At 44.3% G+C, this 12,390-nt stretch overlaps 1 protein-coding gene across 6 annotated transcripts in view; it reads left to right on the top strand.

The window, feature by feature from the left end:
- Window positions 1-6,994: 6,994 nt before the first annotated feature.
- Window positions 6,995-12,390, top strand: part of znf827 (zinc finger protein 827) — a 156,510-nt gene continuing 151,114 nt past the window's right edge. For 2 of the 6 annotated variants that reach the window (XM_062980922.1, XM_062980921.1), the window contains exon 1: window positions 6,999-7,641. In XM_062980922.1, the coding sequence (XP_062836992.1) occupies window positions 7,596-7,641 (46 nt within the window). In that variant the 5' untranslated portion in view covers window positions 6,999-7,595. Of the gene's footprint in view, window positions 7,642-12,390 lie in introns of all 6 variants that reach the window. The other 4 variants (XM_062980927.1, XM_062980923.1, XM_062980926.1 and 1 more) reach the window with 4 other exon arrangements.

Raw genomic sequence — 12,390 nt, 5'->3', positions numbered from 1 at the left:
CTGCTTCTTGGCAGGGGGTTGGACTGGATGGCCCACAAGGTCTCTTCCAACTCTATGATTCCATGAAGCAAGTGTGAATGTTGCAACTGGTCACCTTGATTAGTACTGAATTGCCTTGCAGCTTCAAAGCCTCGCTGCTTCCTGTCTGAAGGAATCCTTTGTTGGGAGGTGTTAGCTGACCCTGATTGTTGCCTATTTGGAATTCCTGTTTTCTGAGTGTTGTTCTTTATTTACTGTCCTGATTTTAGTTTTCTAAATACTGGTAGCCAGATTTTGTTCATCTTCATGGTTTCCTCATTTCTGTTGAAATTGTCCACATGCTTGTGGATTTCAGTGTCTTGTCTGTGTAGTCTGACATGGTGGTTGTTAGAGTGGTCCAGCATTTCTGTATTCTGAAATAATATGATGTGCTTTGAAGCTGCAAGGCCATTCAATGCTAATGAAAGTGGCCAACATTCGCATTTGCCTCAAACAGACAAGAGTTCCTTCCCCTACCCTGGACATTCCACAGATATATAAACCCCATTTGTCTAGTTTCCAACAGACCTCACAACCTCTGAGGATTCCTGCCATAGATGTGGGTGAAACGTCAGGAGAGAATACTTCAGGAACATGGCCATACAGCCCGAAAAACTCACAGCAACCCAGTGATTCCGGCCATCAAAGCCTTCGACAACACACAGAACTGAACTGTCTTTACATCTGTATGACAACACGTAGAGGGGTGTGCTTTACAGCTGGTGGGAATAAATTTAAAATAGTAAAATGATGAGTAAGATTGCCAAGAACAAGACAACAAAAAAGAGATGACAGCAGAAGAATACATTAAAAAAACTTCTTTTACGTCTGAGTCATAATTCATATTATGTCCCCTACTAAGTTCAAAGTTTCTTCTTCTTCTTGCACAAAGGAAGAGCTCTGTGAAATAACTGTGCTTCAAATCATTCCACTTCAATTGTACTAACAGGTTTTAGAGTTTAAATCAGCGAACAACCTCAGAGCGAACCTTTGTCCAAATGACTGCAAGTTGCACACAAAAAGAGCACTTCTCTTTCACCAAGTACCTTTTGTGCTTTAGTGAGCCCCGGTCTCTTTCCTATTCTCCCTCTCTCTCTATCCCCCCATCTCTTCATGTTTGTCTTTGAAAAAAAATGTATCCTTTTGTGCAGTAATGAAAGCAGGTATCAGTTAATGACAACTGCTACCCTGGCTTCATAAGGTACACTGGAAATACAGAGATAAAACCTCTCTCTTACCTGCATTGAGGCAGGCATGAAGTTCAAATTCAGAAGTCAGGGGGACTGTAGGAACATCCTGTAGCAGTTAAGCAGCAAGGACATCTGTGGTGAAAAGCCTATAAGGAGGAAGGGGAGCAAGATTGGTTTTAACTGCTAGACACCCCTCTCTAAAACTTCCATTTTTTAACATATAGAGTCTCACTTATCCAAGCTAAACGGGCCGGAAGAAGCTTGGATAAGCGAATATCTTGGATAATAAGGAGGGATTAATGAAAAGCCTATTAAACATCAAATTAAGTTATGATTTTACAAATTAAGCACCAAAACTTCATGTTATACAACAAATTTGACAGAAAAAGTAGTTCAATATGCTGTAATGCTATGTTGTAATTACTGTATTTACGAATTTAGCACCAAAATATCATGATATATTGAAAAAATTGACTACAAAAATGGCTTGGATTATCCAGATGCTTGGATAAGCGAGGCTTGGATTAGTGAGACTCTACTGTATATATATATATGTTAATATTGATATATTTGTCTCAAATTACACTCTGGAGCAACCAGCAGAAGACAACCTACCAAAATGTTTTCCTCCAAACCTCCCCATGACACCCACTTATTTTAAAAATGTATCACTGGAAGGGGATAACTTTTCTTGGCTCCATCCCATGGAAGGTGGATCTATAATAATAAAATTTATGGAAAAAGAATCTGTCTGGGACAAAATAATGCAAACAGATAAGGAAGTAATTATGAAAATATATAAGAGCCTATTGCTTTGGCCAACTGAAACGGAAGCAGTGAAAGATTGCATGACAAAATGGGCCTCCAACATAGTACATACAATTAAACTGGAAGATTGGGGAAGATGCTGGAATAAGAAATTAAAATATATCTATGCTTTTGACTTAAAAGCAAATTGGTGCAAAATGATGTACCAATGGTAGATCACCGCCCAGAAACTGGCAAAAGGCTAGAAAACTTACAAGATAAATGTTGGAAGTGCGAAACACATGTGGGTTCTCTTTACCACATGTGGTGGACATGTAAAACAGTAAATAATTATTGGAAAAATATACATGAAAAAATTCAGGAAATGCTAAATATAAGAATCCAAATGAAACTGGAATACAGTAGAGTCTCACTTATCCAAGCCTCGCTTATCCAAGTTTCTGGATTATCCAAGCCATTTTTGTAGTCAATGTTTTCAATATATCGTGATATTTTGGTGCTAAATTTGTAAATACAATAATTACAACATAACATTACTGCTTTTTCTGTCAAATTTGTTGTAAAACATGATGTTTTGGTGCTTTATTTGTAAAATCATAACCTAATTTGATGTTTAATAGGCTTTTCCTTAATCCCTCCTTATTATCCAAGATATTCGCTTATCCAAGCTTCTGCCGGCCCGTTTAGCTTGGATAAGTGAGACTCTAACTGTACTTCTTCTAATTTTGAAGATGACAGAAATAAAGAAATTATATTTAATTATCTGGTAACGGCCACAAGAATAGTGTATTCAAAGACCTGGAAACTCAAAGAAATATCATCAACAAAGGAATGGCTACTAAAAATATTAGATATTGTGAGTATGGACAATCTAACTCAACATTTAAAAAACAATCAGGGAGTCCCAAAACAACTTACAGACTGGATGATAATTAAAGATTACATAAAACAAGAAAAAAATATACTATATGAACGATAAAAAAGATATATAGAAAATAGACTTGTACATAGAGTAAAGACAGAATGGAGGTACGAATTAAAAGAACAGAAGACCAATGACCACTTGTAAATCTCAAAGAAAGAGAATGGAAATCAACAGATTACCCTAGAAACCAGCCCCCCTCCACCCTTACACAACCCCAATCCCTATAAAAAAACACTACCCTAACCTTCCCATCCCCTTGCTGCTATTTTCCCCCTTTATATTGTTTTATTGGACATTTTCAATAAAATTTTATTTTTAAAAGAACATTTTGTTTAAACTAAATTAATACAAATTACCCAATTTCATATATCTGTATATATATATCGAATCTGGGGAGCAGGGTGAGTTCCTGCTGTTGGTCCCAGCTTCTGCCAACGTAGCAGTCTGAAAACATGCAAATGGGAGTAGATTAATAGACACCACTCCGGCAGGAAGGTAACTGCACTCAATGCAGTCATGCCAGCCACATGACATTGGAGGTGTCTACGGACAACACCAGCTCTTTGGCTTGGTAATGGAGATGAGCACCAACCCCCAGAGTTGGACACGACTAGACTTAATTTCAGGGGAAAACCTGTACCCTTTATATATGTATCTCATCACTCTCATAAAACCAGCAAAAGACAACCCACCAAAACGTTTTCTTTCAAACTCCTCCATGATACCCGCTATAAGTTCAAACATTTATCATAGGAGGGAGAATGACATTTCCTCACTCCATCTCACGGAGATGGTGTTCTAATAATAACATTTTTTAAATTATAGTATTTTAAATAAAATAAAAACATGTCTAAAACCACTCTGGTGGAATCAATAGAGACAACCCATCAAAATGGTTTCCTCCAAGGTCCCCCATTACACACATCGTTACTTTAAAAAATTCGAGGGCGAGGTCTAGCCTTTCCTGAATCATTTCCATGGAGTGGGGGATCAATATTAATATATTTTAAAAAAATAATATTTTGTTTAAAAGGAAAATATCAGGATCACCCTATTTTATATATCTGTATGTCTACACTCTGCTGTAACCAGAAGGCAACCCACTAAAATGTTTTCCTCCAAATTCCCCTGTAACACTCATTCTAACCATAATTTTTAAAAATCCAGTAAAGGGATGGGGGGACTATTCCTAACTCCCTCCCATGGTGGGCGAGAAGTATATGGACACACACACACACACATACACACACAAACACATTTTATCTTACTAATGGTTTTGCTTTAATGGATTGTTGCTTTTATATATGTTGGATATTCTATCCCATATGTAAGCCACCCTGAGTCCCTTCGGGGAGATGGTGGCGGGTATAAAAATAAAGTTATTAATATTATTATCCTATTTGTCAAGGATCCACTGCTTTGGGCATCAGCAAATCTACCATTTGCCAAAATATACGATCCTGTACTTTTCTTTTCCATTTCTGGCTGAATAGTTTAACCATGTCTAGATGAGTATGTCTAAAATCATACTCTTGTGCAACCAGCAGAAGACAATGCACCAATTTCCCCCCCTCAAAACTTCTTCATAACATCCACTGTTGTTTTAAATATTTATTAAGGGAGGGGGATAACTTTTCCTGACTGCATCTATATTTTAAAAAATATTATTTAAAAGAAAAACTCCATGATCACCCAATTTTACATATCTGTATGTCTACACTTTGGTGTAACCAGAAGGCAACCCACCAAAAAGATTTCCTCCAAACTCCTCCATTACACCCACTGCTATTTTCAAAATTAATGAAGGGGGGATAGCCTTTCCTGACTCCAACTCATGGCGAAGTGTGTGTGTGTGTGTGTGTGTGTGTGGAGATGTGTAAAAGGTCTCCCCTGACATTAAGTCCAGTCATGTCTGACTCTGGGGGTTGGTGCTCATCTCCATTTCTAAGCTGAAGAGCCGGCGTTGTCCGTAGACACCTCCAAGGTCATGTGGCCGGCATGACTGCATCAAGCGCCGTTACCTTCCCACCGGACCGGTACCTATTGATCTACTCACATTGGCATGTTTTCGAACTACTAGGTTGGCAGAAGCTGGAGCTAACAGCGGGTGTTCACTCCACTCCCGGGATTTGAACCTGGGACCTTTCGGTCTGCAAGTTCAGCAGCTCAGTGCTTTAACACACTTTGCCACCAGGGCTCGTGTGTGTGTGTATATATACACACACACACACACACACACACACACACACATATATAGTTTCATTCATATATATTATTTCATTTGTGTGTGTCTGTGTGTGTACATATATATATATATATATATATATATATATACATATATATATATATACAGTATATATGTGTGTGTGTGTATTTTATTCATTAATGTGTGTGTGTGTGTGTGCGTGTGCGACTATGTCTATGTATCTATCTCCAGGACATACAATTTTATATACTTGTATATACTTATATCCGCACAAAGTTCTCCAAACTCCCTCATAACACCCAGTACAACTGCTCATAATACCCAGCATAACTCTCCCCTTCATAATACCCACCCTTATTTCAAAAAAAATCATAACTGACTCCATCCCATTGGGGATGGGGGGTGTGTGTGTGTATCTATATTATTAAATATATATAGTTTAAAATAGTAATAAAAGTGGTCTAACTAGACAACAAACCAACCCCACCCCCACAAACTCCCCTATTACATCCACTATAACTTCCCACTATAATTTTTAATTTTAGGAAAGATAACATTTCCTAACTCCATGGAAAGTGGGGGGGGGGGGGGGAGAATCCCAACGAATTGTAAACATGGGGAGTGATAAGCTTTCCTAACCTAACTCCATTGAAAGGGGGGGGGGGGGAGAGAATCTCAACGAATTGACCTCCAATATTTTTGGGGGTAAGAGATAATATTTCCTAACCTAAATCCATGGAAGGGAGGGAGAGAAAATCCCAACGGACTGACCTACAATATTTGGAGGGGGGGGGGGGAGAGAGATAACCTTTCCTAACCTAACTTCATGGAAGGGGGGGGGGGGGAGAGAGAGAATCCCAACGAACTGACCTATGTGTTGTCGAAGATTTTCATGGCCGGGATCACAGGGTTGTTGTATGTCTTTCGGGCTGTGTGGCCATGTTCCAGAAGTATTCTCTCCTGACGTTTCGCCCACATCTGTGGCAGGCATCCTCAGAGGCAACCTCTGTGGGCGAAACGTCAGGAGAGAATACTTCTGGAACATGGCCACACAGTCCGAAAGACATACAACAACCCTGTGAACTGACCTATAATTATTATTTTTTGGGGGGTGTATAACCTTTCCTAACCTAACTCCATGGAAGGAGTGGGAAGAGAATCCCAACGAATTGACCTACAATTTTTTTTTTTTGGGGGGGGGGGGGAGATAACCTTTCCTAACCTAACTCCATGGAAGGGGGGGGGGGGGAGAGAGAATCCCAACGAAGTGAACTATAATATTTTGGGGAGGGGAGAGATAGATAACCTTTCACAAACTTACTCCATTGACCTCCAATATTTTTTGGGGGAAGAGATAACCTTTCCCAACCTAACTCCATGGAAGGGGGGAAATAATCCCAACGAACTGACATATAATTTATTTAGGGGGGGGGGGGGGAGATAACCTTCCATAACCTAACTCCATGGAAGGGGGGGAATCCCAACGAACTGATCTAAAAAAATTTTGGGGGGGGGCGGTGGGTGGGTGACAGATTCCCAACGAACTGACCAATAATATTTTTTCTTCCTTTGGCTTAAAAGGAAGGAAGAAAAAAAAGGGAAAAAATCCAGGCACATTTAATGTGATTATAATGGTGGATGGTGGAAAGCAGTGCGAACTTCCTTCCTTGCTTGCTTGCTTCTTAAGAATCCTGCCGGGGAGCCCTTGGCTTTGGGGATCCTCCTGCTTCTGCTCTGCCTCTGCCTGCCTTTGTGTGTGTCTCCCGCTCTCTCTCTCTCCCTCTGCAGCCTAGCCCAGCCTTGAACCTGGCCGCCATCCGGGGCGCCAAAGGCAGCCTAGGCGCCCGGGGCACCTTCCTCCTTCCCCTTTGCTCTGCGAGTGTGTGTGTGTAAGAGAGACGGAGAGTGTGTGCGGGTGTGTGTGTGTGCGCGGAGTGTGGCCTGCCTGCCTGCCTGCCTCCTCTGTCTCTCCTCCTCCTTCTCCGCCGCTGCCCTTTGATCCCAGCCTTAGTGTTAGTTAGGGGCCGGGAGACACGCAGGGAGCAGCAGCCATCGCCGCTTTCTGCTGCCGCTCCGGAGCCCTCCTCCTCCTCCTCCTCCTCCTGCTCTTGACACCGCCGCATATGAGCCACCCTCGCCCATTAGGTCCCTTCTCCTTCGCCTTCCCATTGAGGAATACCGCGACCGGGGAGCAGCCAGGTGCACGGCCGGAGAAGGAGGAGGAGGAGGAGGCGGCGGCAGGGAAGAAGGAAAGAAAGGAAAGGTGGAGGAGGAAGGGCAAAGGGGGGGAAAGGGGCAGAGGGGGGGTCCCTGCCTCTCCCTCCCCTCCGTGGCTCCAGGATCGAGCCCTTCTCCCCCCCCCCCCCTCCGGCCAAGCCAGGCACCTTTTGCCCCCTCCTCCAACCTCTCTCCCGCCTCCCTCCCTCTTTAATCCGGTCGCCGTCTCCCGTTGAACCGAGGAGGAGAATGTGAACAGGAGGGGGGGAAAATGCCCAGGAGGAAGCAGGAGCAGCCCAAGCGCCTCTCTTCTTCACGTAAGTGCTCCCCCCTTTCTTAAACCCTTTGATTATTTGCTCCCTTCTCTTGCAAGGCGCCTCCAGACCCGGTCTTGTCTTTTCCTTTCTTTCCTTCCTTCCTTCCGTTTAGTTTTAGGGTTACAGAGGTGAAGCGGACAAAGGCACACACACACAAGCCCCTGGGTTCGCAGCAGCCCTCTTTTTAAGGTCTGAGCCGAGGCAGCCATGTTGGTGATGAACAGCCTTGTGCCCTTTTAATTCCCCCCCTTTTCCTCCTCCTCCTCCTCTGAGCGACTGAGTGTGTGTCTCCTTCCCTCCCTGCCTCTCTGCCTCCCTCCTTCCCTTTGGGCTCCTCTCTCTCTCTCTTTTTTTTCCCCCTCCCCTTCCTCCTTGTGATTGTGCATTTGTGTGTGTATTGGAGAAGAGAAAGGCGAATAGGTTGCTGTGAGTTTTCCGGGCTGTACTGGCCGTGTTCCATAAGCATTTCTCTCTCCTAGACACACAAGGGAAGGAAGAAGAGGAGGCTCTCTCTGGCTCCTGGGGAGGGGGGTTGCTGTGGCGTCTCTTTGCACGGAGAGGTCCGTCTCCGGCTAAAAGGTTGCGGCTCTGGGTTGGGGAGAGAAAGAGGAGGAGGCTGCCGAGGAGGAGGAGGAGGAGGGAGCGAGGGCTGGGGGAGGAGGAGGGCGAGGCGGGGGTTGAGGCGAAGCTCAGGGGCTACAGAAAGGAGAAGGAGCGAGCGAGAGAGAGACACCCACACAGAAGGGGAAAGGCAGGGAGATTGAGGTCCCTGCAGAGCAGAGCAGAGCAAAGAGGAGACAGGCGGCGCTCAGGGTTGTTACTGTTGCTGCTGCTTCCTCTCAGCTGGGTCAAATGGCGAGGCTGAGGCTCCTGCCCAGAGGCCAAGCGCCTTTGCACACAAAAGGCAACACACACAGCGCCCCGTTTGCCCACCTCTTCAGTTCTTTGCTAACTTTTGGAGCAGCGCTCTCGTTGAAGGAGGAATTGCTTCTCTCTCTATATATATATCTAGATATAGGGAGGGCATCCATTTGAGGGGCCGTGCCCTCCACACACACACATTTGAATTTCGAATCGTGCTGTTATTCAGCGCCTGCCTTCTCCCCTCCCGCCTTGCCTCCTTCCCTGCTGCCCGCCCTTGGGTTCAGCGTCGGCGCTGAACTGCTTATGTGTCAAAAGCCATGGTCGGTCACCTGAAGTTCACCAGGGAGGAGGAGGAGGGAATGGCGTGTGCCTCCGGAGGGAGGGATTGTGTGTGTCTCTGTGTGTGTGTCTGTGTGAGGAGGAGGCAGCGGGTTAGGCTCGCCTCGGAGACACTCCGGCCCCTTCCACACAGCTGAATAAAATCCCACACTATCTGCTTTGAACTGGGTTAGATGGCAGTGTGGACTCAGATAACCCAGCTCAAAGTAGATATTGTAGGATTTTCTGCCTTGATATCCTGGGTTACATGGCTGTGTGGAAGGGTGCTAGGAGTCTTTGGCCCCAACAACACAGCTGAATAAAATCCCCACATTATTTGCTTTGAACTGGGGTTAGATGGCAGTGTGACTCAGATAACCAGTTCAATGCAGATATTGTGGGATTTTCTGCCTTGATATTCTGGGATACAGGGTTTGTGTGGAAGGGGCCTTCCTCCCCTTCTCTCACCTACATAGTTAGGACCCTTCCAAACAGCCACATAACCCAAGATATCAAGGCAGAAAATCCCACAATATCTGCTTTGAGCTGGGAGATCTTGAGTCCACACTGCCATATATTCCAGTTCCAAGCAGACAAGGTGCGATTTTATTCAGCTGTGTGGAAGGGGTTATAGAGACAATATAATTTTTGATAGTCATACAGTAATCAGTGTGAAGGGGGAAGGGTCCCCCACCCAAAGCAACTGGCCTCTCGCCTTTTCCCCACTCGCCTTCCACCCCTTTCTCTCTCTCTCAGGGCCCTTCCACACAGCCATATAACCCCAGAATATCAAGATAGAAAATCCCACAATATCTGCTGTGAGCTGGGTTATCTGAGTCCACAACTGCCATATATTCTAGTTCAAAACAGATAATGTGGGGATTCTATTCAGCTGTGTGGAAGGGACCTCTATCTCACTCTCCCTCATTCTCTCTCCAACCTCTCCTTTCTCCCAAATGCACTTTTATCAATGTGTTGTGGAAGGCTTCCATGGCCGGATCACTGGGTTGCTGTGAGTTTTCTGGGCTGTATGGCCATGTTCCAGAAGTGTTCTCTCCTGACATTTCACCCACATCTATGGCAGTGGTCAGGACAGTAAATGAACAACACTCTGAAAACAGGGAGATTCCAAACAGGAAACAATCAGGGCTAGCTAACACCTCCCAACAAAGGATTTCCCCCCAGGCTTTGAAGCTACAAGGCTTTTCAATGACAATCAAGGTGATTAATTGAAAAATTCATACTTGCCTCTGACAGACAAGAGTTCTTTCTCCCACCCTGGATCTTTCACAGATATGAAAAACTTGCCTAGTTTCCAACAGACCTCACAACCTCTGAGAATGCCTGCCAAAGATGTGGGTGCAATGTCAGGGGAGAATGCTTCTGGACCCATGGCCATACAGCCTGAAAACTCTCAGCCACCCAGCACATTTATCAGCTTGGAGAGGAGGAGGAGGCGGCAGAAAGGGCACTTGCGAGGTCTCCGTCTTTGCCACACGCCTTGCAGTGACCTAAGCCTTGGCCCCACACACTCCATAATACAGTGGAAGGGAGGAGGAGACACCCACATATAACCCTCCTTCAGGAGGCTTGCACAATTGAATGTATACAGGCTTGGCTTCCCTCCCTCACCTCTCTAGGTCACTGATCTTTCCCCCCTCCATTTTGCCCCCCAATGAAAGTAGGAGGCAGTAAACTTTCCCTTTTGAACCTGTACAAGGACTGCTTTCCTCTCCCTTCTCTTCTCTTCCTCCTCTTCTAGGTCACTTATCTAGCCCCCCACCATTTTTCCCAAGGCAGAGGGAAAGGATGACAGTAACTTTTCACTGTGAATGTATAAAAGGCTGCCTTCTTTTCCTCTCCTCTCTGCTCTTCCTCCTCTTTTAGGGTCACTTACGTATTCCCTGCCATTTTTTCCCCATGGCAGATGGGGAGGGGGGACAGTAACTTGGAAGGTGTAATGTATTATATATCTTCTGTGACATATAATAGTATGCAGTAGTAAATGCGAACACATTACACCTTATAGTTATACCAGCATTGCAACAGTCAGCAGTTTTCTGTGACTTGTTAGCGGATTATTTATTTACCCTGTTTACAAGATATACATATATTGTTTTGTTATGTTCTGTTATATTATTCCAAAAATATGACATGTAAGATTGCCACATTTGCAGTCGCAGCCAAAAAATCCGAGCCAAATTAGTAAAGGTCCACAGCAGAGGCTAGAAATGGAAATGGAGATAGTTTGGGGTGATACAAATCAGATATTGTTATTGTTATCACGTCACTGCTACTGTAATTTTAAAGAGCCAGTATATGGAATATACAGTATAAAGCCTTGGTGGCACAGTGGATTAAAACCGCTGAGCTGCTGAATTTGCCGACCAAAAGGTTGGTGGTTCGAATTCGGGGAGCGGAGTGAGCTCCTGCTGTTAGCCACAACTTCTGCCAGCCTAGCAGTTCGAAAACATGCAAATGTAAGTAGATCAATAGATACCTCTCCAGTGGGAAGGTAACAACGCTTCATGCAATCATGCCGGCCCTATGACCTTGGAGGTGTCTATGGACAATGCCAGCTCTTTGGCTTAGAAATGGAGATGAGCACCAATCCCCAGAGTCGGGACACGAATGGACTTAATGTCAGGGGAAAACCTTTACCTATATGGAATAGATTTTAATGTTTATATTGGAAAGTGCTTATTGTACTTTTAAAGGTTGTATATCATTGATGTCATGGCCTATGGCTGGTGCAATAAACAATTGATCCACAAAATATAGTAATACTGTACCATGCTAGAATAGGTTTTCTCTTTCTCCCCCATGCTAGTCCTCTCCCTAGGTTACTGATCTATTGCCCCCCCTTCCCCATTTTTCCCAAGGAGGGGGGTAGTAACATTTTGTTGTGAATGTATAAAAGGTTGCCTTCTCTCCCTCACCTATCCTCAGTCTATGTCACTGATCTTTCCCCTCTCCCCATTTTTCCCAAGGCAGAGGGAAGGGGAGAAACAACAACTTTTTGTTGTGTAAATGATTGCCTTCCTCCTTCCCCCCCCCCCCCCCCCCCCATGCCTCCTGTTTTAAGTCACTTGTCTATTCCCCATTTTCCCCCAAAGTGGAGGGAGACTGCAACCTTTCCTTGTGCAAATGATTGCCTTCCCTTGTTCCTTCCCCCATATTATTCCTCCTCCTCTAGGTCACTTACCTATCCCCTTATTTTCCCAAAGGCTAAGGTAAGGGAGAGATAGTAACCTTTCCTTATGAAAGAATGAATTGTTTATTGTACGAGCCATAGGCCATGAGGTACAAAAATCACTTTCCAATATAAACATTAAAACTTATTCCATATACTGGCTCTTTAAAATTACAGTAGCAGTGACGTGATAACAATAACAGTGTCTGATTTATATCACCCCAAACTATCTCCATTTCCATTTCTAGCCTCTGCTGTGGACTTTACTAATTTGGCTCAGATTTTTTGGGCTGCGAATGTGGCAACCTTTAATGTTATATTTTTGGAATAATCCGCTAGCAAGTCACAGATAACTGCTGACTGTTGCCATGCTG

This window comes from Anolis carolinensis, chromosome 5, assembly GCF_035594765.1.
Source record: "Anolis carolinensis isolate JA03-04 chromosome 5, rAnoCar3.1.pri, whole genome shotgun sequence".
Classification (NCBI taxonomy): Eukaryota; Metazoa; Chordata; class Lepidosauria; order Squamata; family Dactyloidae; genus Anolis; species Anolis carolinensis.
The sequence above is the reverse complement of the archived record's forward strand: the minus strand, read 5'-3'. Positions and strand labels throughout refer to the sequence as shown.